The sequence below is a fragment of the Taudactylus pleione genome, unplaced genomic scaffold (assembly GCF_031769625.1).
Source record: "Taudactylus pleione unplaced genomic scaffold, aTauple2 ptg000217l, whole genome shotgun sequence".
NCBI lineage: Eukaryota > Metazoa > Chordata > Amphibia > Anura > Myobatrachidae > Taudactylus > Taudactylus pleione.
The window spans coordinates 4,483,894-4,510,045 of NW_028284619.1; the positions used below are offsets into that span (position 1 = coordinate 4,483,894).

Below are 26,152 nucleotides of genomic sequence, written 5' to 3' on the forward strand. Positions count from 1 at the left end.
ACAGGGAGACACATGGAGGAGAGGGCTGCAAAGGGAGACACATGGAGGAGGGGGCTGCACATGGAGACACATGGAGGAGAGGGCTGCACAGGGAGACACATGGAGAGGGTTGCACAGGGAGACGCATGCAGAGGGTTGCACAGGGAGACACATGGAGGAGGGGGCTGCAATGAGAGATACATGGAGAGGAGGGCTGCACAGGGAGACACATGGAGGAGGGGGCTGCACAGAGACACATGGAGGAGAGGGCTGCACAGGGAGACACATGGAGGGGAGGGCTGCACAGGGAGACACATGGAGGGGAGGGCTGCACAGGGAGACACATGGAGGGGACGGCTGCAATGAGAGACACATGGAGGGGACGGCTGCAATGAGAGACACATGGAGGGGACGGCTGCAATGAGAGACACATGGAGGGGAGGGCTGCAATGAGAGACACATGGAGTAGAGGGCTGCAATATGAGACACATGGAGGAGAGGGCTGCAATGAGAGACACATGGAGGAGGGGGCTGCTCAGAGAGACACATGGAGAAGGGGGCTGCAATCTGAGACACATGGAGGACATTTTGATGCATATTGTTTTTATTTTGTTGACCAATGTGATTAAAGGTAATGGGATTACCTTTGTTCTGTTCAATAGACATAACTGTATCATGAGGTGCAATGTGCAATTATGTGCTTTATCCCCTAGTAACAGGCCAGATGCCAGTTTGTAGCAGCCTAGTGTACCATACAGGTTTGAACATGTGTTGTACAGTCACAATGTTATTAAATAACCACTTTTGTTTATAGAATAAGCTACTTCATTACAAATACACAATTACAAATTGCACTTGGAGCAATGGAAATAAAAGAAGACATTAATTTTTATTGTTTCAAATATTTGACTTTGTAGCTCAATCAAAATTGGTCAGATGCATAAGCCCCAAGTGTCCCAATTTTCATGGGACATTCTCGATCTCCCTTGGGCAAAGTGTCATGGTCACTGAGTAAATGATTACTCTACATTCTTAGTGTGATTAGGTCATACATTTACCATTCATGAATGCTGGGAAAACCATATATTTGATAGAAAATTACAAGTATGCAGGATATTGCTTCTCTACAATACGATATTACATGTGGTTTATTTGCTATACAAAACCTGAGTTATATTTCAGAGGTTTAACACCAGCTGACAGCATCAGAATAGAGTACTGCAGGAGCCAGAAAGTGAGAGGTATATATATATAGATAAGACATGTGACATATTTAAAAACATATTAACTTCACATATCAGGATCTTCAATGTGAGCTCTCTTCATAGTTTTGATTGATTGCTCTGCAAATATGGCTTCAGGCAACTCTCAAACACGGAACTCACCTAATAAACAAACAGAACAAGTATCTTATATGTACACAGTAATTTATTATCTTGTTATATAACTAAAGTATTGTTTACTGAGGCAAGGCCTTTAAAGTGGACCTGTTGGCATCACTTGCGTTATCCTCACTGTCTCTGGGAGGCAGAACTGACCCCAGGACACATGAAAACTGTGATCGACAACACGCCCCCTGTGATACTGGGATCTCAGACATCTAGAGAACCAATAGAGGATCCAAGTGACGACAAATGCATTGACACTTGGACCCAGAAAAAGCGAGGATATTGCAGCCAGGTCAGCAACGGGAACAAAAAGCTCACCACCAGGCCCTAACATTGGGTCTACCAATAGATTACCTCCACTAGCCAGACTCTGAGAACAATTATGGCAAGAACACATATCTACAGCCATGACCCAGGAATTGGGGGTAAGCAATAAAAAAAGGAGGTGCAGGATGCCAAACTCCTGTACTGCTATTTAATGTAATAATATCAATACCCCTGATAAGCGATTTTACAAACTTGCTGGACATTTAATTGTCACAACTATAAGACATTATACTTAGGGCAGCACAGATGGTGTAAATGGTTAGCATTACTGCCTCACAGCACTGAGGTCGTGGGCTCGATTTCCATCATAGCTCTCACTGTGTTGGAGTTTGTTATATTCTCCCTGTGCTTGCATGGGTTTCCTCTGGGTGCTCTGGTTCCCTCCCACACTCCATAAATATGCTGGTAGGTTAATTGGCTAGCTCTCAGCTTATACAGTATGTGCTGTTATTATGCAGTAAATTAATATGTAATTATATGACCCAGAGTGGGTGCTACTATTAGGTAGCATTTATTATTTTGGGGTGAGCGTTTGGGCGTGGGGCCCTGAAGTTGCTCTGGTTGGCCTTTTTTCAGGGCATCACCACTTAATTCACATAGATACTTTTTTCATCACTTTTCTATGTGTTTGTTTATTATTTATGGAATTTTGATTCTTTCTCTTATTATATTAATACTTTATTGATTATCTTTACACATCTATACTTTACACTTCACTATCACCTCCTTTCCCTTTTTCATGCGATGCCCTGGGCATGGTCCCTTGGCTTGACTCTTTTGAGGTGCCCTGCGCCTCAGACGTGAAAACCCCTGAATATTAGGGACGCCAGTATAGAGGAGCCTTGATGCTGGCCCGACGCTTAATCATATATTTGCAAATGTATGCAACCAATACCTCTGAATTTCTATTATCATGTAGGGGTTCAAGTATTTTTTGCTGATATTGTTGCAGTGAAGCTGGAGGGAATACCCTTTTCTTCTGAGGTTAATTGGCTCCCAACAAAATTTACTCTAGCTCCACTTGGGCAAGGACTAATGTGAATGGCCAAATATTCTTATGTAAAGCGCTGCGGAATATGTTGTGCGCTACATTAAATAACTGGTAATAAATAAAATTACTGCCGGACTTGACAATAACCATTTGTGGAGTTCCTTGAACTTATTTCCACATCAAGGGCAAAATTTAATAAGTGTCGGGTTCTAAACCTTGGCGGTTTTGCTATCCGCAGATTTACTAAGGGGTTTAGAACTCACCGCTTAGTAAATTTTGCCCTTAGATTTCAATTTCACTGGGTCCGGCTTACATTATCAATGATTTCATACCAGTTTTCGTAAGAAACAAAATATAATTTAGGATTTTTCTTACTTTAGTTTATTACCTGTTCATTACATTTAATCATTGCAAAGATTTTGGACACATGATGTTGTTTTTAAGAGTTTATATGTACATCGTCACTGACATATTAGAAGTAACTGAGCGCTCACTCTTCACTATGTCTCCAACGTTTAGTCTGATAGTAACTCTGGTAATGGTTCGGTGTGTGTAACCACTTGGTACATAGCTGTTCTTTACTGTATACCTTATAAGTGATTATCCCCAGCTGTGCAGCATAGGAGGGAACATGAATTCCCATGTAGGTTAGTACATCCCTCCTTACACGCTCAGTACGCGATGTAGTCAGAATGTCGACATACAAAGTGTGGACACTATACAGTCCTATAAATTCAGAATGTCAACAGGTTTGGTCAGAATGTCAACATTTAACATGTTGACATTCTCAATCTTGACACTGACAAAACATTGACATTATGAAATTAGGGTTATGCTCTGCTTAGGGTTAAATAGATGTGTCAACAATTATGACTATCGACACTCATAATGTCAACAAAATGATCAGGTCTACATTGTGTCATTGTCGACATTCTAAACATGTCGACATATCATACCACACCACACTCAGACACTTAGGCAATCTGCTATGTAGAGAGATTACACCTCTATTACATCCTATTCCCGGCCCTAACTCCCCTTATATATAAGTAACCTGTGCAGGATGAGAATTGGTACAGTACATGCCTAGCAGACTGAATTTATATTGGTGACAGCTGCACCAATATAGGATGCAATGAATGTGTACTACAGAATGGTAAATCATTTTCTTGTGATCTGGGCAATAGGCAATTACCAGGACTAGTGCACAGGAGAAGATACACAAGTAACTTACTGCAAAACCCCTATGGTGTGGAGGGGATGCATTTGGCACCCCGGCGGTTGGGATGCCAAAGCTTAAAATTACTGGCGCCGAAATCCCCTATGCTGGTCAGATTCCCGGTGCCGGCATCCCGTCCACCGTAATGCCTAAGTGTAAATAGAGGAAATTGGGGGTAGGTTTTAGGCACTAGGGGGACAGGATTAGGTTTAGGGTGCTGGGAGGGGGAGGTTATGTTCAGGCACTAGGGGGGGGGGGGGGGGGGTGGGGTTAGTCACCAATGAGGGGAGGGTTAGGTATTAGGGTAGAGAGAGAGGGAGGGTTAGCATACCATCCAACAAGTGTCGGTATGTTAATACTGTTGGGATCCCGGTGTCAGGATTCTGACTTCCAGGGATCCTGACTGCTGGCATCCCAAACCCAACCCGATCTGGAGCTCTGACAATTTTCCATAACACAGCTGAGCCTCACCTTCTTGTTCTCCGGATTTTTCTGAGCCCACTCCAGCAGATTATGATACACATTCCCGTCATAGCTCCCAAGGGCCGATAATAACTCCTCATCTGTGTAATCAAAGGCATCCACTAGTAGAACTGCATCTTTCCTTCAAAGAGAAGCAAAAACTTTGTGTTGGTCCAGAGCACAACCCTGAATCACTCCGATTCCTGGTCCGATAATAGTGAAGCCAAACGTTATAATAGTTCCATTTACTCTTTTTGTGGCAATATGCACAAAACGCTAAACAGTATGGTTACTCACCGGATCTCGGCTAAGAGGTCCAAGTAAGCTGTAGTGACCATGTCCAGCTGCTTCCCTGACAAGTGGCCGTGTTGCAAGAAATCACCGGCACTTGTAAATATCCCGTGCAATGCATACAGGTCACAGAGCCGCTTCAGAACGGTCTTGATTTCAGGCTGGTTTGAGACTGATTTCAGCTCCAAGATGAAAAACTTCACCGTTAGGTAGTGTATGTGAGCCTATGCATAGATGAGAGCATTACAATTGATGTATGTATACAGTATGTTTATGTTTAATTTTAAGACTTAATATTTTTGTTTGAAGAATTTCACTTTAAAAATTTCTTTAATCCATAAAAATAAAAAGTGGAAGAATATTATCTTTATTTTCCAATTTGGTCATGGCTAACTGTGACAGTAAACATAAATGTGTATTGGACGGCACAGATGGTGTAATGGTTAGCATTACTGCCTCACAGCACTGAGGTCATGGGCTCGATTCCCACTACGGCCCTAAGTGTGTGGAGTTTGTATATTCTCCCTGTGCTTGCATGGGTTTCTTTCAGGTACTCGTTTCCTTCCACATTCCAAAAATATACTGATAGGTTAATTGGCTTCAAACAAAAATGAACCCCCTAGTGCAGTAGTTCCCAAACTGTTTTGAATCATGGCACCCTAGTGTATTAGCATTGTTTTCACGGCACCCCTAAGTTTAAGTTTGTTATTGTGAAATTCAGAAAAAAATGTAGTAAAATAGTAAAGTGTAGTAAATTGTACTTACCTGTCATCCCTAGGTCCAGTTATGTTGTGGTGTACAGGTTTGCGCTTCTCTTTGTCCACATATTAACATTACATTGACTACAAATAATTTGATTTGGACCACCAACTTGAGGCACCCCTGCAAGTGTCCTGAGGCACCCCAAGGTGCCACGGCGCACAGTGTGTGAGCATGTGGTAGGGAATATAGATTAATTAGAAGAAAAAGAAGGGGTTTCTTCTTCAGTGCACTTACCCCTGAATTAACATACTATATTTTATTCTATGGATTGATTATTCCATTTAAAACATAACTTTTATTATTCCTAAAATATATAGTTACAATAGCGTCGAAATATTTGTATTAAAATAAATAGTCGTGAATATAAAGCTTGAAAAGGTGATTAAAGTCTTTTCACTTTAAAAGAATGTCTTTGAGTAGTCAGTTTTATACTTCAGCTCCTATGAATGCTGGTTAGTATACTAATATTTGTGTTAGCTTATTGTACAGCTTATTTATTTCCCGCTTAGTATACTAATGTTTAATGAGGGATCTGTTATTCATCCCTTATCTAAGATGTCTGATTTGTTATAGGTATTACTAGATCGTTCAGATCCGTATGGGGATCTTTTAGCAGTTTGTGTCCAGATAGTACCAATCTTGTTTTGTTACTGAATTATTTACCTTACATTAATATTATGTTTTATATTTCAGTTATCGATGGAATATAGTAGTGATGTGGCTTATATTGTATAATGAAGTGACGGCATGTAGAAAAACAGATCTGTACAAACAGCCATATATATTCCGGCTGTGCGGCCGAAATACAAGCTGATCCCTCTACTGTGACAGCCTGCAGATTAGCAGATTTACAGCATCTAAATAACTACACGTACTCAGGCTGTGCTGCTGTAATTAGATAGATCGCAGCATTGTGACAGCAAAGTAAACTACATCTCATCCTACCTGCACGGCAATAATATATGCCGAATAATACACTGTGATAAATCTATAGATCAGAAGATCCTGTAGCAATAATGTGATTATACACATACTAACTATGCCAACACAATTTATTCTGAACACTGCATATATTATGGCCAACAATCAAACTATGATCCAGTCAATCACATTTATGTCCAACTCTGTAAAAGGCTCTGTACTGTATATTTTTCTTTACCATTTCCTCTCCCATACGGCTTCTGATTGGTTCTACTACTCAGAATCCCTCAGCAGTCATATTAGGATACCAAACACAAATATTCCCAAACTCTGGCCCTGATTCAGAGCCGGACGCTCTGACAGAGCGCTCTCTCTGAATCAGGGCCGTTCATTTTTTTTTTCAGAACGGCCTCCTGGCCGCTCGCATAGCTGTGGGTGACCACCCACAGCTATAGCGAGCGGCCATGATGATGGTCGCGATGGTCAAGACCATCGCGACCATCGGGCTTGCGACAAGACCCTTGTGGTAGGGTCTCGTTGCCGCAAGCCCCAGAGAGCTTTCGGCTCTAACAGAGCTGAAAGCTATCCCACTGACATCACTTGTGATGTCAGTGGGGCCGGCCCCAGACGGTAGGCGCTCCCATGGGAACGCCTCCGTCTGGGCAGCCACGCCCCGGCCAGCCCACCAAAGGGGGCGTGCTGTCACTCAACCGACAGCACGCCCCCTTTGGTACGAGACCCGGAGCGACGGATTGCCCGCCGCTATCCGGGTCTCGCGCATGCGCACGACGGAGCCGGCGACGTCGTGCGTATGCGCTCTGGGCCACCATCGACCCGCTTGCGAGCGGGTCTGGATCAGGCCCTCTATTCTCAAAGCATGTTAACAGTCCAGGTTTTAAGGATATCCATGCTTGATCACAGATGGTTAAATCAAATTAACTTGAGGTACTAATTAAACCCCCTGTTCTCAAGCATAGACCTCTTAAAAACCTAGACTGGCCCCGACACACCAGGCTGTTTTTTGTTTTCACCATTTGCCTGATTCCGACGCAGCAGAACAACAAATTGTTAAAATCACACAGGGATTCCCTACATGTAGTCCAATCAGACAATGCGGCTGACAACTCCATTCAGCAGGATGCGGCAGGGTCCAACATATCAGGCGGTCGGGCACCGGATCGTCCAGTGTGTACGGGCTGTCTGACATGTTGGGGGACACATCGCTGGGTACACACATCGTCTAGCATTAGGGTGCCTTGAGGACTGAGATTGGGAACCACTGCATTAGGTGATGATGCAGCTTCAGCAACACCAAAGTAAAGATTTTTTTTTTACCTAGAAGTAACTTTTATAGACTATGACACAAACAGGAATTTTATCAAACTGAAACACAACTTAAAGCTGCACTACCAGTGACTTATTTAAATGTTTTTGCTAAGTGGCATAACAGCTTTGGAGGACAATCACTGTCATGGCATTTTTATAGGACACTGTGTCATCATTTACACTAGTCCAAGTGACACTGACAATTGAGGCCTTTACAAGCTCCACAGAGTTGTTGTTCCACGCCATGTACGGTTCCATTCCTGACGATACCAGGTTCTCAATTTTTTTTGCTACAGATGCGACCAGTCTGGAAAAAAAGTTATAGATCAGAATTAGAATAATATGAGATATGGTAAGAACTTACCCTTGTTATCTCTATTTCTACGAAGTCCATAGGGTTCCACAGGATACCTTGGGGTATAGGTGTGACGTCAGTCGCAGGGCACCAAAGAGTTAAGCTTTCAGCCTCCCAGGATGCACTAGGTCCCCCTCCTATAGCCCGCCCCCGAGCCAAGGCATCTCAATTAGTTACCAAGCCATAGGCCGGAGGAGGAGAAGGAAGAGAGAGAACAAAGATCTGGACACATACAAGAATCACATTCTCACCAGAGGGAGACGGAAAACCGGTGACCAGAGCAAAGCCCATCTGCAGCACAGGTGCGACAGGGCGGTAGTCCTGAGGAACCCTTTGGACTTCGTAGAAATAGAGATAACAAAGGTAAGTTCTTACCATATCTCATATTTTCTACTTCAGGGTCCATAGGGTATCCACAGGATACCTTGGGGATGTCCCAAAGCAGTATCCTTTAAGGGTGGGGACACTCCTGTGCAGAGAGGAGAATCCGCCGCCCGAAGGAAGCATCCTGAGAGGTGAAGGTGTCAAACCTGTAATACCTCACGAAGGTATGGACAGAGGACCACGTAGCAGCCTTGCAGATCTGGACTGCAGAGGCACCACGTCGAGCTGCCCACGAAGGACCCACAGACCTAGTGGAATGAGCCTTCAGAGAAGGAGGAACCGGTAGGCCTTCATGAAGATAAGCTTCAGAAATAGCCATACGGATCCAGGCTGCCAAAGTTTGCTTTGAAGCAGGCCAACCCTTTTTACGGAAGCCATAGAGGACAAACAAAGCGTCCGACTTCCTAAACGAAGAAGTGCGGTCAACATAAGTCCTTAAGGCCCGCACAACATCCAAAGAGGCCTCACCCACGGTAAGACCCGGTGAGTTAAAGGCCGGAACAACGATTTCCTCGTTAACATGAAACTGGGAAACAACTTTGGGAAGAAACTCGGGCCGAGTGCGGAGTACTGCCCTGTTCCCATGAAAAACCAAGAAAGGGGGTCTACAAGAAAGAGCCCCTAACTCAGAAACACATCTGGCCGAAGCAATAGCCAGAAGGAAAACAGTCTTAGCTGTTAGCCATTTAAGATCCACTGATCCCAGTGGTTCAAACGGCGGTCCTTGGAGAGCCCTCAGGACCACAGCCAAATCCCAAGGCGCCACAGGTGGAACAAAGGGCGGCTGAATGCGGACAACACCTTGCATAAAGGTGCGCACATCCGGGATTGTAGCAATCATATGGTGAAACCAGACAGACAGGGCCGAAACCTGTACCTTCAAAGAAGCAAGGCGAAGCCCATGATCTAGTCCCGCTTGCAGGAAGGCGAGAATCCGAGACAGACGAAACTCCCACGGTGCACAACCTCTCGGTCGACACCACTGGAAGAACGTATGCCACACGCGATGGTATATCCTCGCAGAAGACGGTTTCCGAGCTCGCAACATGGTACGCACCACAGAGCTGGAAACCCCCGGGACCTCAGCATGGCCGTCTCAACAGCCACGCCGTCAAAGACAGCCGAGTCAGGTCCGGGTGATGACAAGGACCCTGAGACAGGAGGTCCGGTCGTAGCGGCAACCGCAGAGGACTGTCCACGGACAGACCCTGAAGGTCTGAGAACCAGTGCCGTCTGGGCCACGCGGGAGCTATCAACAGGAGCGTCCCTCCTTCCTGTTTGAATTTCCGGATTACCCGTGGAAGAAGGGAGACCGGAGGGAACAGGTATGCGAACCGGAACATCCACCGGATGGACAGAGCATCCACCAGAGACGCCCCTTCGTCTCTTGTGCGAGACCCGTACACCGGCAACTTGTTGTTGTGCCGGGACGCCATGAGGTCGATCTCTGGAAGACCCCATCTGTCCACCAGTAGTTGAAAAACGTCCGGGTGCAGGGACCATTCCCCCGGATGAACGTCCTGGCGACTTAGAAAGTCTGCCTCCCAATTGAGCACTCCCGGGATGAAGACCGCTGATATGGCCGGAAGATTGCGCTCTGCCCAAACCAGGATCCGAGACACCTCTACGAGAGCCGTCCGGCTTCGGGTTCCTCCTTGCCTGTTTATGTAGGCCACGGTGGTAGCGTTGTCCGACTGGACCTGTACCGGGTGACCCTGGAGAAACCGATGTGCCTGCTGGAGAGCATTGAAGACCGCACGGAGTTCCAAGATATTGATTGGAAGCTCCGCTTCTGTCGGCGTCCACCTGCCCTGGAACAGATGTGGACCCGAAACTGCTCCCCAGCCCCGAAGACTGGCATCCGTTGTCAACAGGACCCAATTTGGAACCCAGAACGGACGTCCCTCGCTGAGTTGGGTCGTCTGTAACCACCAAGCAAGGGACAGGCGAACCTCCGGGGTGAACACAATCGCCTGGGACTTCAGAGACTGAGGCAGCCCGTTCCACTTTGACAGGATCAGGTGCTGCAGAGGTCTGGAGTGAAACTGGGCATATTCCACCATGTCGAACACCGACACCATGGAGCCCCGTAACCTCATCGCCGAGTGTAGAGACACCCGGCGGCTGTGCAGACAACTGCGCACCCTTGACTGTAAAGCAGAGATCTTTTCCTCCGTCACGAAGATCTTTTGCTGTCCCGAGTCCAATAAGGCTCCAAGATGCAGAATCCTCCGAGACGGGATTAGAGTGGACTTCTGCCAGTGGATTAGCCAGCCGTGCTGTTGCAGCAGGGCAATGGTCAGGTCCAAGTGGCGTAACAGGAGCTCTGGAGATCCCACCACCAATAACAGGTCGTCCAAGTACGGCAACATGCGGACTCCCTGCAGCCGCAGAGAAGCCGCCATGACCGCCATCACCTTGGTGAAAACACGTGGTGCTGTCGCCAGGCCAAAAGGTAACGCCCGAAACTGGAAGTGGTCGCTGCGGATTGCAAACCTGAGGAACTGTTGATGGCGCAAAAGAATAGGGACATGCAGGTAAGCGTCCTGTATGTCCAATGACACCATGTAGTCCCCAGGTTCCAGCGCCAGAATGATGGACCGTAGGGTCTCCATCCGAAACTTCGGTACCCGCAAAGACTTGTTGAGTGCTTTGAGGTTGAGAATCGGACGATACGACCCATTGGGTTTCTGTACCAAAAAAAGATTTGAATAGAAACCCTGGCCCCTCTGGGAGAATGGAACAGGCACTATAACTCCAGCCTGGAGCATAGTGTGCAATACCTTCCGCAGCTCCGTAGCCTTGTTCCGGTCTGATGGTAGACCCGTGGTGAAGAATCGAGCCGGGGGTCTGTGCCGGAAGGAGAGGGCGTACCCGTGGGAGACCACCTCCAGAACCCAAGTGTCTGTCGTAGTGACCGACCAACACTGGGCGAACTGCAGCAGGCAGCCTCCCACCCTGGGATCCCCCAAAGGGAGGCCCGGACCGTCAGGCCACAGCTTGTCATCTGGCTTGGGGGCCGGACGTCTGGTACTCCATGCCTGCTTCCGGGGCTTGACCGATTTCCTAGGGCCAGCCTGACGAGGAAACGACTGTGGTTTGGGCCTGCCCTGGGCCCTAGATGACCGAAAGGACGATGGTCCAGAACCAGAAGGAGCAGCGGCCGACGGGAGACAAGCCGATTTGGCTGCCGCCAGCGTGGCCACAATCTTATCCAGATCCGGACCGAAGAGAACTTCTCCGGTAAACGGCAACGCTTCCAGACCCTTCTTGGAATCTGCGTCCGCCTTCCAGGATCGCAGCCACAAGGTGCGACGAGCAGCTACCGCTGCTGAAGAAATTCTAGACACCAGAGTACTAATGTCTAGAGCCGCCTCGTTGATGTAGGTGGCCGAATCACGGAGATTGCCAATCAACTCCGCCTGTTCGGCCGGACAGTCGGAATCAAAAGAAGCCTCTAATGAATCCGCCCAGCGCTCCATCGCTCTGGCAACCCAGCAAATGGCCATAGCCGGCCGTGCTGCCCCCCCGCAAGGGAATAAGCGGACTTCAGGCAGATTTCCACCTTGCGGTCCGTAGCATCCTTAAGGGAGGACATGGATGGCATCGGCAATGTGGCACTACGGACAAGACGGGTCACGTGAGAATCCACTTGTGGAGGGGATTCCCACTTAGCAAAATAATTATCCGCGAACGGATAAGCCACCGCCAGGCGTCTCTGCGGCTGGTATCTTTTGCCAGGCTGTTTCCACGCCTCCTCTAAATGGTCCACCAACTGACCCGAAAGAGGAAAGACTGTGGCATCGCCCTTCACGTCTTTGAAAAAGGCATACTTAGACTTAGCCACTGGGGGAACTTCGTCCTCAATCACCAAGGCTGTGCGGACCGCCCGAATAAGTCCAGGAATATATACTTTGGACTTAGCATCAGCGTCCTTAGTATGGAGAGGTTCCTGATCGTAAGGATCCAGAATCTCCCCATCATCAGACGTCCCTTCGTCATCCTCATAAGGAGCGGACAGAGACGCCACCGGCCGTTTATGAGGCCGCATCACAGACTCCCCTTGCAACACATCCGACAAGTGCTGTACAGAACTCGTCAGGGAGTTAACCCACGCTGGCTCCTGAGAAACCGGGAGCGGGGAAATAGGGAGACTGTGGGGTACCACCAATTGTCGTGGGAAACCCTGCATGGGTGACGACACCACAGACTGCTGGGACAAACCCATCGGAGTAAACGCGGGCTGCGGAGCTAACTGGCCCACTAAAGCTGTTAGCGCCTGAGCGAAACAAGCCCAGGGCGGCTCCTGTACCGGTGCTGTAACCGTAAGAGGCCGCGCCATGGACAAACACTGCCGGCAAAGGCCCTCCGCGCTACCCTCCCCCTCCGCTAACGGTACTTTACACGTGGTACACTGTAGCCGGAGGGGAAAATCACTTTCAGACATGATGGCACCACGTATGTGACCCCTCTCACCAATTATATATTAAATAGGCGAGAGACCACCCTGCAGCACCGCACCGCAAGGGCTTAGCAGAAAGAACAGGGACAGTAATAAAGCTGACAGTCTTGAGAAGAAAAGTTACAGGCAGCAGCGCTAGCACAGTCACATACAATGCAAAGAAAATCAATTCCTGCACTAACAGCGCTGATCACTCAACTACACAGACACAGGGCCTGGTAGGACACAGCGCTGCATACACAGACCTGACCACAGCGGAGGAGAGGTATGCGGGGGGACCCAGACCACGATGCTTCCAATGCAGGCTTCCAGCAGCGTTCACCATGCTTCTGAAAAGATGGCCGCCGAGGAGCAGAGAGAAGGCTGGCCTGGGGGAGGAGTGCTGACACAGGGCCAGTCAGCACAGTGCAGAGAGGGCTGTGTGCAGTGGGGGAGGCGCCGGCTGTGAGACAGGGAAGGCGCGCTCCCCTGGCATGCATTTAACCCCTGGGACGCCACAGCGCTACCGCTCTGCTGCGGTCCGCTGTCCCAGGGGGTAGTGGAAGCGCAGGTTGGTTGCCTGGCTCCACGCTGCAGCCAGTCCCCAGGGAGCCCCCTGCCTGGGGACTTAGGACCTTGTGATCAGCGGGGACCCACCGCGGGACCCCGCTGCTTACCTCTGTCCCCCTTGAATCCGGTCATGGTCCGGAACATCTGGGGTCACCGCTAGCTGTGACCCCAGATGCCCACCAGCATCCCCGGATCAGTACCGGCGTTCTGGTACCGTCGGGGTGTAGGGAAGACAGCATGGACGTCAGGACTGACTGTCCATGCTGTTCATCCAGATGTGCAGCCACAGCTGCATGAAGAAAAAGCTTCAGGGGCTCTTCTAGCCCCCACTCCAACAGGTGCACCCGACTCCGGCCGGGCACCAAACTAAACTGAGATGCCTTGGCTCGGGGGCGGGGTATAGGAGGGGGACCTAGTGCATCCTGGGAGGCTGAAAGCTTAACTCTTTGGTGCCCTGCGACTGACGTCACACCTATACCCCAAGGTATCCTGTGGATACCTTATGGACCCTGAAGTAGAAATTATATAGCTCTTTTCCGTATACTGCATTTATGTTGCATTTAATGCTGAATTCTCAGAAGTGTCTTCTTGCCAGAAAAAACATGTTCTAACTATTTTATTATTGCTAAATCTAGAAGCAACTCAATCATGTAAACATTACAGTTCATCTGCTTTAACCACTTGTCTGATGTGTTGCATCGTTTACGACCACACAAGGCTGCGCGTTACCCGACATGGTCACAAACAACCAGTCAGAAATGCACATAGGGTAGCTGCCGGAATATACTCCAGCGGCCGCCAATGGCAGAGTGATCTACCGGTCGCTCCCTACCTCGCTGCACCCTCTGCCATGCAGCTGATCCCTGCTGAGAGCAGCAGGCATTGGGAAAATATAAATATTGCAGCCCTCAGCCCCCTAGTGTATACCAGGCGGCTACTCAGAGGAGCAGCTAATAGGGAAATACAAAGTCGTGATGTAGCAATGGTCCGATCATCAATAGTCCAATATATCGATAACCAATATTTAAAAAACAAAACAAAAAAAACAATATATATTAAAAAAAAATGGTTAACTTTATATGTTTTTTTTAAAAAAATGTTTTCATAAAATTGTATTGGATAAGTTATAAATAGATGTTCTCTGCTCCATTAAAATGGTCTTAAGGAACTACTTTTTAATGGAAGAAAAACACTATTATTGCCAATGTTAAGCCACACCCACTTTTACAATTAATTTCAGAAAACTTTGGCTGTGCTATTGTATGTCATAAAAAGATTTTTCAAAGCTTAAGTTAAACATGAACATAGTTTAATCTAAAAATATAAAAAACACATAGATATACAAGAAATGTCCTAAAACCCAAATATGTAACAGTAAAATTGCATATACATGGAAATACACATTGGGCAATAAATTACCATCAGTAAAACTGAAAAGTAATAAATCAGCTCTTAAATTGAAAAGTCTCGCTAGAATATAAATGCAGGTGATGTGTTTAAATTTCTTAGATACGATAGATAGATAGATAGATAGATAGATAGATAGATAGATAGATAGATAGATAGATAGATAGATGAAGTTCATATAGACCAGCACTCTGAATATGATAAAGTTCAGCTTATCATTGTTTAAATGTAGGGAGTCAGCGTGTCCTCTGAGAGAGACAGTGGGTCTGTTTCAGCAAGGAACGCAAAGGAGAGAACGCACGCACTCGGCCGATGTTTGTGCACTGTGCATGCATCGCACTGCGTGTGCGAACTAGCCAGTGCGATCCGGTAAGCGTACGCAGACTACACGCAGACCCCTTCCGATATTGATTGACAGGAGGTGCCGTTTGTGGTTGGTGACAAGGTGTGGTTTGACGAAAGCAGGCGTGTCTGTGAGTTGGGACGCTGTTGCAGGGGCGTGCATAAATTAGCGATTGCAGCGACTTACGCAGTGATTAGACTCCGTGCACGCAGGAAGTAGCCAAGATCCTGCATGAGATCTGATCAACCACTATTATGCAAATGTGGTTGAAGGTTCTCGATGTTACCGATGATTACGCTAGCTTGCGTACTCATCAAGCTGTGAGTTAAGGGAGATGGGCGGCCTAATATGAGGCTGGGCGTCTGCATCTTGTGCTGCTGTCTCCGTGCGTATGCATTGATTAGCATATGCTCGCAGCCAGGGACGGTTCTAGGGGCGGGCTAACTGGGCCGTCGCCCGGAGCGCCGGCCCCTAGAGGGCGCTGCTGAGCCTCCCTGTCATTTTCAGGCTTTTTTATTGTTTTTTTCATTATACTGTAATTTCTGGCCGCCGGGCAGCTGCTGCTACTGGCTGACTGATTTGTACAGTATAGCAGCAGCAGCATACTTAAGTTGGAGTCTCGGAGGCAGAGCCTGAGAAACTCCGCCTCCTTAAGCTCTGCTCTCAGTGCTCTGGGAGCGTCCCGTTCCACCCGATCATGGATGATGGCTGCTAGCAACAAGGAAGTGTGTGGGAGGATGACAGCAGTACAGAGAACAGAGACTACAAAGCCGACCGGAAGGAGAAGACCAGCATAAGGTAAGGATTTTTTTTAACTAGTGTACTGCTGTATGTGATGCTGGTGCTGGGGTGTTGGTAATAGGGGGTTAGTGTGGTGCTGGGGTGTTGGTAGGTGGGGGGGTAGTATGCTGCTGGGGTGTTAGTAAGGTGGGGGAGTGTGCTGCTGAGGTGTTGGTAAGAGGGGGGAGTATGCTGCTGGGGTGTTAGTAAGGAGGGGGAGTGTGCTGCTGGGGTGTTGGTAAGGTGGGGGGGTGCTGCTGGGGTGTTGGTAAGGGTGTGTGTGTGCTGCTGGGGTGTTGGTAAGGTGTGGGTGTGTGCTGCTGGGGTGTTGGTAAGGGTGTGTGTGTGCTGCTGGGGTGTTGGTAAGGGGAGGGGTTGTGTGCTGCTGGGGTGTTGGTAAGGGGGGTGCTGCTGGGGTGTTGGTAAGGGGGGGGTGCTGCTGGAGTGTTGGTAAAGGGGTGATTGTGCTATTGGGGTGTTGGTAAGGGAGTGGAGTGTGATGGGGTGTTGGTAAGGCTGGGAGTGTGTAACTGCTGCTAGTTTAAGGGGAGGGGGTGTTGCTGCTGGTGTAAGGGGGATGTAACTGCTGCTGGTATTAGAGTGTTGGTGAAGGGGGAGCAAGTAATTGAGGCAGGCTCAGCAACATCCAAATACACCTGTAGCACCTTACACCTCCGTAAGTGCTGGGCACACCTCAACGTGTGATGAATTGGTGGTGGTCCGCAAGAACACGCCCCCTGAACCGGCCCTGCTCGCAGCAGACGGGTGCGTGCATCTGCTGGTGTGCGTTCCTTGCTGTATCAGGCCCAGAGTCACATATGATAGGAATAGTTTCTGGCTTACCTCTGTATCTGCCAAGGTATACAAGATACAAATGTGCATAAATGCGAATCTTATGAAACACTGGGAGTAATAAGAGAACTATCTCCTAGAGTCCCTACGTTGTAAAAAGCAACAAACAGACCCGATAAGGACTGCTCCAAGTGTGTTCCACCGTAGAGTGAGTCCCAGGTTTCCAGAGTGCACAGTGTCTGTAAAAGGGGCTCTGTTTACAGTTTGATGATCATATTCTAGCGCCACCAGTGATTTAATAGTTCATAATTTCAGAAAACGGTCATGGAGTTCAAAGGGTACATGTTCACTCATCCGCCACACTGACCTGTAGGCCCTGTGCTCATAGGCCTTTAAATACACATCTGGATTCAGAAAGTCTGAGTGTGTTGTTGCTTGGCACCCACTGGTAAGTGGTGAGGACAGGTAGGACACGGTGGTCGGTAATGGTTTTCCTGACTGGGCCCCGGCAAAACATTTAACCAAAAACCTACGAAAAAATACAATGAATAATAATGATAAAATTATATAAATCTACCATATACCCATACCTCCCAACTTTTGTAGTCCGTGAAGAGGGACCCTTCGCGCGACGGGGCAGAGCTTCACGGCAAATCCGTTTGTGTCACTATAGGGGGCGTGCAGCCCCCAGGCTCTCCCTACACTGATGAACATCTGTTCACCTTCTGCACACCCGGTATCTGCTCTCCCCAACTTCCCCCCCACCACGGGACACTGTGGCCCGCGGGTGGGATAGCGGGACAGTCCCAGAAAAACGGATGAATATTGGGCCTAAATTAGTTGTACGCAGTTAGCATCACTGCTACAGCTTTGGACGCAGCAGCAATGCCAGCACATGTGTAATACCCCAATATTTGAGGTATTACAGCTGCTGCAGAACATTGTGCTTTTCCACACATGCACAAGCAGAGAGGAGCCCCGTGACAGTTAGTAGAAGAGTAGCAGTTGGTCAGAGTCTGGTCTGAGGTAGCAGCCAGGGAGGACGGACCTGCACCACTGTGAAGGAGAACAGTTTACCTCAGAGGATCGAGTGACCTGCAGAGACATGTGAGAGATAATAACTCTGTTTGAGGTAAAACAAGAGGAGGTTTCTGACATCTGGAGAGGGACTGAACCCAGCTACAGTGTGAATCAGATCAGGTCTGCAGCATATTACACAGACCAATTTTCACCTCACCCTTATATGAGGGATCAGCAGCAGAGAGTCACACAGGCATTAGAGTCTACGTAAATGACCTGTATAACCAGGAGAGCACAGCCTTCATCCCTAGTTATAGGAGTATAAAGGACACCTTACAGCAACGCTCAGTAACTTTAGTTAGAGATGTAAGGAACATATCTGATGCTGAATGACTGTGACTAAGATATAGCCAGTGAGTCTGTGACGCTGCATAAACCCTATAGAGCAGGGGCGTCTTAAGAGAGGAGGGGGCCCGTGTGCACTCCCCATGCGGGGCCCCCTCCTTTCTTCCCGGTGGCCGGCAGCCGACTGACGTGGCTGGCCAGCCACCGGAGCATTAGTAGACTCCGGGCACTAGAGTGTGCCTGCAGCCATTTTCCAGTGTTCTGTGTATGCACAGTAAACTCTGGGCACACTCTAGTGCCCGGAGTCTACTGCGCATGCGCAGAACACCGTAAAAATGGCCGTGGCGGCCATTTTCCGGTATTCTGAGCAGCGCTGACAACCGCCGCGGGACCAGGGGCAGGTAAGTTTAAAATAATATGGGTGCAGGTTGTGCGGTGCGGGGCCCTCCTGGACCTGGGGACTTGTGTGCCCCGCACACACTGCACCCATTGTAGATATCCCACTGCTATAAAGCAAAGCAAAGAAATATTGTGCACCTCCAAACTCCTAATCTGAATTGAACTTTACATTCAGCGGAAGTGTGTAGTTTATACTGCAGTATAAATATAGTGAGATACAGTAGGGATTAATGTGTTTAATTGTGTTATGTAATAGAGTATTAGACAACAATATGACACAAAACAGTTTATGGTTTTAGATAACTTGTCATTATTGAATATTGAAAATGTAGTGCAATGTGTGTGTCATGAACTAATCTTTTCTTTCTGGAATAGTTAGCCAGAGGAGGCAACTGTTCCTCCGTGACAAATAAAGTTAAACTAGTTGTAACTATTGTGTTCCTTACCTGTGGTTATGTAAACCTAACCCTAAAGAGTAGTAGGGGAACTTGCCTCTCTGAAATGCTGGGGTAATTAAGGAAGGGAGCAGGAGGAAATCTGATTTACCCATCACTTCATACTAACAGACCTGTTGAGCCACTAATTATAGTGGGCGGTGGGTTTGGGTTACCACATATGCTAATGTTGCAGGAGGTGTCTGAGGACAAGAGACGCCCCAAAGAAGCAACATTGATCATAATCGCGACCAATGGTCGCAACATCGGCCATTTGAGTCAGCCTAAGGCTACTCCAAATGGCCGTTGCAGCTCCATGGCTGAGGCCATTAAATCTGCGTTGGAAGATGCAGACATTGGTATTAGCACTCCCAGATAACAAGGGGTAAAACGCCCCACTGTTTCTCAGGGAACGCTGGAAGTCGCCTACATTCCTTGCCCACAGACCACTGCAGCATGTCAATCATGCTGCAGCTTAGGGGCACTGCGCAGGCCTGGAGACAGGGGATGTACAAGGGGGACACCTGTCCCAGGCTCCAAGGCAGTGCAATAAGTAAAATCAGAAACTGAAAAGTAACCCCACCGGCTACCTAAATGTCATCCAGTGCAATGCACTCAATGACACTGTGGCGCTTCTGTCCCTGCATTCCTGTAACCTGCCCTGTCTCGACAGCCTAGGAGCAGCTGTAGGACCCAGAAGCATACTACACTGCTAGAGACACCCTCCATCCATCGGTGGAGGATTTGCAGTCAGCAGCGGCACACTAGGCAGCATAGCAGTAGTACCAGGCCAGCGATAGCGGCTACAGTGTAGTTTGCAAGAAGAAGCAGCACACTGGCAGGACAGTGGTGGTGTATGTTGAGTTAATTTAATTTCCTTAACCAGCCACCCTCATCAACTTGGTACAAAGTTATTAAAGCACATCATGGCCATCCACACAGACAAAGTGGTGAAGGGGGGTTCGAGGGTGGGGGGCCCCAGAGACAGTGTACCGGGTCCCAAAATTTCTGTTGCCGACCCTGGCACTAAGACTGTAGTCGCAGAAGTAGACCTATACATGTGAAGTGCAGATCCTGTGCATGCGCAGATCCTCAACAATCGAGGTTGTATGCAAACCATCAGGTTTGCATATAACTCTGAAACAGACACATTATTACAAACAGCATTACCTTGCAGCCTGGAGATACAGGACAGTGTTCTCCCCTTCATAAGTACATGAAGCGATAACCTTAGTGTACAGCGTGGGTAAGCCGCTGTAGAGCGAGTAACCGTGGCCGCCACAGGCCCTACGACAGACCTCCACCCCACCCGAGCAGACTTCTGTAGCAAAACCTTTCATCCCACATGTAAGAGCATGGAGCTGAAAGAAAAACACACACATAAAAATACAATGCAGAATGCAATATAGAGGCCTGCAGTTTATCCTCTTTCTCTAGCTATGCACAAATATATTTTATTTTAAGAGGAATTATTTTGGTATGTTGGAGGGGCCTTTCATAATTGATGACAGAACAGTCCTGTTGCGCACTGGATGCTACCATATTTACTTGCATTTTATATCACAGGTGACAGCATAAGACACTTATTACCAGTGTATGTATCTTCCTTATTTTTTATTTTTTTTAACCACTTGCCTGGCACTGTCACATGAGATGAGAGGCGACTATATCAGAGGAGACTGCCGGCAGTTGCTGGAAGCTAATCTTCTAGGAGTTACCAGGCTCAGCCCACCTGCCCAGTCCCTCAGTTGTTGTGGCAACCTCCGTAAAGCTGACCAGGCTATAGAGAGAGTGATCCTAAAAGGATCACATACCCACTTCTGCAGGAAGAGCTTTTTATTTTTTTTAACTGTGTAAAACTATTTTTCAAAAAATTTCTCCAAATTAGTTTTTCTTTTTTTTAAATGATCAAATTATGTAAATAAGAGCTATTTAACCCTTATTCAGTATAATTGTATTAACAAACCTGCATATTTGTTAAGAAAATTATTCTAAATTGGGTTTATATAGCTATTTACACAATTTGATAGAAAAAAAAAATGATAAAGTTTTGATGACTTTTTGGCAAAAATATTAGCCAGTTAAGTGATTAAAAGATTCATTTAGCTGTCCTTAGTTAGTTATCACTTTTATTTCCTACTAAATATATTTATATTACCGCATGCACGAAAGGTGCCTATCCATTAGGCAACCTGGAAGTCTGAACGTCTAGCGTTCAAACCTTCAGGTCGCCGAGGTGCGTTGCCCGCACTGAACGGCGTTAACTGAACGTCATTCAGTGCAGGAGCCCGACCTTCTATCCCTGAGCGTCGTCAGGTTGACGGGCATGTTCAGTAGATAGTAGGGTCGTTCACACGCATCGCTGGTCCTTGCCGGCTATCCATTAGCAGACTTTGTGAACAATGCGACCAAAACCTCCTGGTTTTGTCCGGATCGTTCAGAAAGTAATGGATAGGCCCCTTAACGCTTGAGGGATCGTTATGGAAGTCTTCGTACAACAAAAGATGAATAGTATAACTCGTGTGATAGTATGACTGCAAATAAATTACTCTTACATAATCTCTTTAAAAAATATATATATTTTGATCAGTTCAGTTCCACTTTATTTTATTTTTAGTGTTACCAGGTCATTATTATTATTTTTTTTAAAATCGAACACAATACATGTAAGTTCATCACTTGTAAATATAACCTAAACAGCCAGTAGGAATCAGCTATTTTGTGAGCTGAACTAATATTTGTGAAAGCACAGCCTATTAGGTTACTAAGAAACAGTGACATCATCGAGACATTTAATCCAAAATAACTGCCGCCACTGTCAATAAAGGTGCCCACACACATAGCGTTTTTTTTCCCGATCTGGCCGATTCCGACACATTGGAACGTCAGATCGGGTAAAAAATGCCCAAACCGTGAGTCCCCATTCACGATCACGATGCGATGCGCGCCCCCGCAGGTCGCACATCGCATCTTCAGATCTGCCGTGCAGTACGGCAGATCTGACAAACTAGGACACAATGCACTATAAAAAAGTCTGGCTGCAGAAGATCGTATAAAGATTGGACAGCATTTCGTGTGCTGATCGTGTGCTGATCGTGTGATGAGCTTCCGGGGAGAATTTCAATGGAAATCGGACACATCATCGGATTGTAAGTATATCGGTATGTGTGTGGGCACCTTAAGAGTTTAAATTCAAACAAACATCATGTTACCTGAGGAAGAGAATTAAAATGTTCCATCCTAATTTCTTTGTAGACATCGTTGTAAATGTTAGCCACGTATTTAGTAGTAAAAATAATGGCATAACACGTAGCCAGGAAGGGAAATAACTTTTGTTGCTGGGTTTGATAATCAAGGATTTTTGCTTCTCTGTCTCTAAAATAAAATTTGAAAAGTAAATTAACCACTTTTTAAAATGAAATTAATTTAAACTTTTAAAATATTTTTTTTTTTCTATCATAAAAGCATCAATGCTGGTTCTAAAGCAGACCTACCCCAAACACACAATTGCATATTGTTATAATAAATAATATTGAAAAACCTAGGTGATTGAGGGACAACAAGAATAATAAACTAACAAACTCTGGGGTGGAATTTATCAAAAAATTATTGTCAAAAATAACTGATTTTTGTTGATGTAATGCAACAAGCTTTTATAAAAGCAAAACCAGGCTGCTTTAAATTCAATTGTAAAAATCACCCAAAGAAAACTTTTTACAAATTGATATTCATGACCTACCCCCCAAAAAGGTTTGTATACAAAGTGTAGCAAGAAAAACAGCGCACTTTTATATACTCTACCGCTAAGTAAAAACATTGGTGACACACCTGAATTGTGGATAACTATATACTGTACCTGGGGATTTTCACTCAGAGAAGAACAAAAAAAAATCAAGAGTTATGGTATAACATACCTTAGATAACTCTTTTTCTTCGAGGTCCATAGGGTCCACAGAATCTACCTTGGGGTATGTAGTTGGAAAGATCCATTGCATCAAACAGCTACAGCTTTAAAGCTCCCAGCATGCACTGGTCCTCCTCCCTATATACACCGCCTCTAGGCTTTCCATACGGAATTTGGGCACATGGATGAATCTGTTGAGAGACTTCAGATTCAGGATAGGGAGATGTGACCCATTTGGTTTCTGAACCAAAAACAAATTTGAATAATAACCCCTTCCCTGTTGCGTCACAGGAACGGGGATTATGACTCCCGACCTCAGGAGGGCCCCAATAGACTCCCGGGAGGCCGAAGACCTGACCGGGTCTAAAGGCAGGGTTGTACCAACAAACCTTTGAGGAACGTGGCATCCCCCTCAAGTGACCAACTCTCGAACTCAGGCATCTGTCGTGGTCTGATGCCAGGCTCGAGAAAACTGTAGAAGTCGGCCTCCAACCCTGAGACCCCCCAAGGGGAGGCCCGCCCCATCAGGCAGTGGGCTTACCATCTGGCTTGGAAGCAGAATGCTTGGCTGACCAGGATTTCTTGGTCTGTCTCGAGGAAGACTGTCACTTTGCCCTACCCTGTGGGCAAAAGGATCGAGCTGCCTATACTCAGGGGTAGTTGTAGATGGTAACCCTGCAGATTTAGATGTCGCCAGGGAAGACACTATGTCATCCAGCTCTGATCCAAACAGTACCGTCCACACAAAAGGCAAGGATTCCAGGGCTTTCTTGGAACCTGTATCCGCTTTCCAGGTTTTTAGCCAAAGGGTTCTTCGAGCTGCAACTGAAGCTGTCGATACCCCAGAAGCCAAGATACCTGCGTCAATGACCGTTTCCCCCATATATATAGCTGATTCTCGCATCTGACAGAGGGAAGACAGCTGTTCTCTTCATCTATACTGAGGACAGATCTAACTGTTCTCACCAGAGAGGGGTCATACACAGAAGATTGATGGTCTTCTTCCACTGAGTTAAAGCCAGAACTCTGAGCATCAGAGTTTGATGAGGAGGGTGGGTCAGAATCCTGAGGCAATGTCTGAAGAGAACCGCTCTTATGCCCCTGCTTCTTTACTGCCCCAGGTCTATTCGCCTGTACCACCTGCTGGGGGGCTACAGACGGCAGCATACTCTGACTAGAGTGAGCAGACAAATCAAACCAACAGGGATTCATAGGGGATATGTACATAGAAGGATGCAACTGCTGTGGGTATCCCACAGTAGGAGGCAATATCGTGGTAGGAGCACGCGACACTGCGACCTTATCACCATAAGCAACAAAACCTGCTACCAAGACGCCACCCACGATGGCTCTTGTGTAGGTGTACCAGATAGGAAAGGTAGCTGTTTACAACAGGCACTACACAAGCCATCCTGCACAAAATCCTGTTCAGACAGGCCTGCCAAACAGGATTTACATGACTTGAACACCGGAGGCTCACCCTTCTCACCTTTACCCTCAGACATAACAAATGTGTGATCGGTATAAGGTGTACAGTATAAATGCAATGTGACCCACTTCACATATGAAAAACCCCACACACCTTTTCAGAGGGATGAGGAGAAACACAGTGATAGATATAACTGACAATTTGAAAACAAAAGACAGTGTACATACAGCAGCTAGCATGAAAGTCACATACAATGCATAAATACAAACATTGCTATTGCAATTTGACTCAGAATCAACTGACCAGCCCCGCCGAGGTACTGGCAGGATATAGAGTGCTATATACCAGACCCAGAGGAGAGGTATACAGACCAGACCTCTGAGATAACCAGCCTGCAGCAGTACGCACAACTGCGATCTACAAGCGTCTCACACACGAGGTGGTCAGAAGAAGCAATCCAGAGGCGGGAATCCATAACCAGAAGTTGCGGCTGGGTTGGGGGAGGAGCGGGTGGGGGAGCGCCTATCTCCCCTAAGCTGCGAATTTGATGGCACGGGTACGCTGGCCTCACAGTAGTAGACGCTAACTAGTGCATCTACTACTCATCCCCGGTGGCAGACGATATGGCCCTGGCCGCCTTAGTGAGTAAACATTACACAAGGCCTTCACCTGCAGCCTCCTCTGGTGCATCTCCTACACCGGAGACCTGGACTGCATCGCGCACGATTCACCTCACAAGGAATTGCTTACCTGCCATCTCTATGAATCCAATCGCAGTTCGGACCTAAGCGACGTCACTAGCTAAGTCTCGCTGAGGCCCGCTGAAATCCCCAGGGCATATAGCGGTACTGGCGTTTCGGAAATGGCGGAGGGAGATGGAGTCGCAGTACCTGCGTCCTATTCGGCGCTTAGTACCAGAAACCAAATGGGTCACATCGCCCTATCCTGAATCTGAAATCTCTCAACAGATTCATCCATGTGCCCAAATTCCGTATGGAAAGCCTACGGTCAATTATGCTGGCAATGGAGCCTGGAGATTTTATGGTCTACCTGGACATACAGGATGCATATCTGCATGTTCCGATTGCACGATCCCACCAAAGATTTCTAAGATTGGCGGTAGATCAGCAACATTACCAATTCAGGCTCTACCCTTCAGGCTGGCCACAGCCCCTTGGGTATTTACCAAGATAATGGCAGTGATGACGGCTCATCTCAGACGATAATGGGTCAGGATACTGCCATATTTGGATGACCTCCTGATATTAGCACAATCGCAGGAGTTGTTACAATGTCATCTGCAGATGACCATTATCTGCTTACAAGACCACAGCTGGATAATAAATTGTAAAAAGTCATCTCTCTTTCTCCAACTCAGTGGATAGTGCACTTGGGGGCAGGTGGGGACTACCAGACGTAGACCTCATGGTGTCATGCCACAACCACAAAGTCCTCAGGTAAGGCTCCAGAACGAGGGACCCCTCAGCTGCCTTCGTGGACGCTCTGGTGGTGAGGTGGAACTTCAGGTTGGCATACCTGTTTCCTCAGATATCCCTCCTCCCAAGAGTCATCAGAAAGTTCAAGCAGGAAGGCGACAGGTTAATATTAATAGCTCAGGCCTAGTCCAGGAAACATTGGTTCATTGATCTGACATGTCTATCCATAGACAGGCCACTTCCACTGCCTTTATGTCCGGATTTGCAAGTGCAGGCCCCCTGCCTATATCCGGATTTACCTCTGCTGGCTTTGATGGTGTGGCTATTGAGGCTTCCGTCTTAAAGGCCAAAGGTTTCTTTGCTTCTGTGATCCAGATGATGATGAGGGCAAAGAAGCCTGCTTCAGCCCGCATCTATCACAGAATTTGGCATTCATATTTTAGTCGG

General features: G+C 47.2%; 1 protein-coding gene across 1 annotated transcript in view; it reads right to left on the minus strand.

Annotated features, from left to right (window-relative positions):
• Window positions 1-849: 849 nt before the first annotated feature.
• ACOX2 (acyl-CoA oxidase 2) overlaps window positions 850-26,152 on the minus strand; it is a 56,972-nt gene continuing 31,669 nt past the window's right edge. The window contains exons 8-14 of the mRNA XM_088478699.1: window positions 22,149-22,311; window positions 20,107-20,297; window positions 17,106-17,267; window positions 7,868-7,973; window positions 4,664-4,881; window positions 4,376-4,508; window positions 850-1,364 (exon numbers count right to left, since the gene is read on the minus strand). Coding sequence (XP_088334825.1) covers window positions 1,302-1,364; window positions 4,376-4,508; window positions 4,664-4,881; window positions 7,868-7,973; window positions 17,106-17,267; window positions 20,107-20,297; window positions 22,149-22,311 — 1,036 coding nt within the window. The 3' untranslated portion in view covers window positions 850-1,301. The remainder of the gene's footprint in view (window positions 1,365-4,375; window positions 4,509-4,663; window positions 4,882-7,867; window positions 7,974-17,105; window positions 17,268-20,106; window positions 20,298-22,148; window positions 22,312-26,152) is intronic.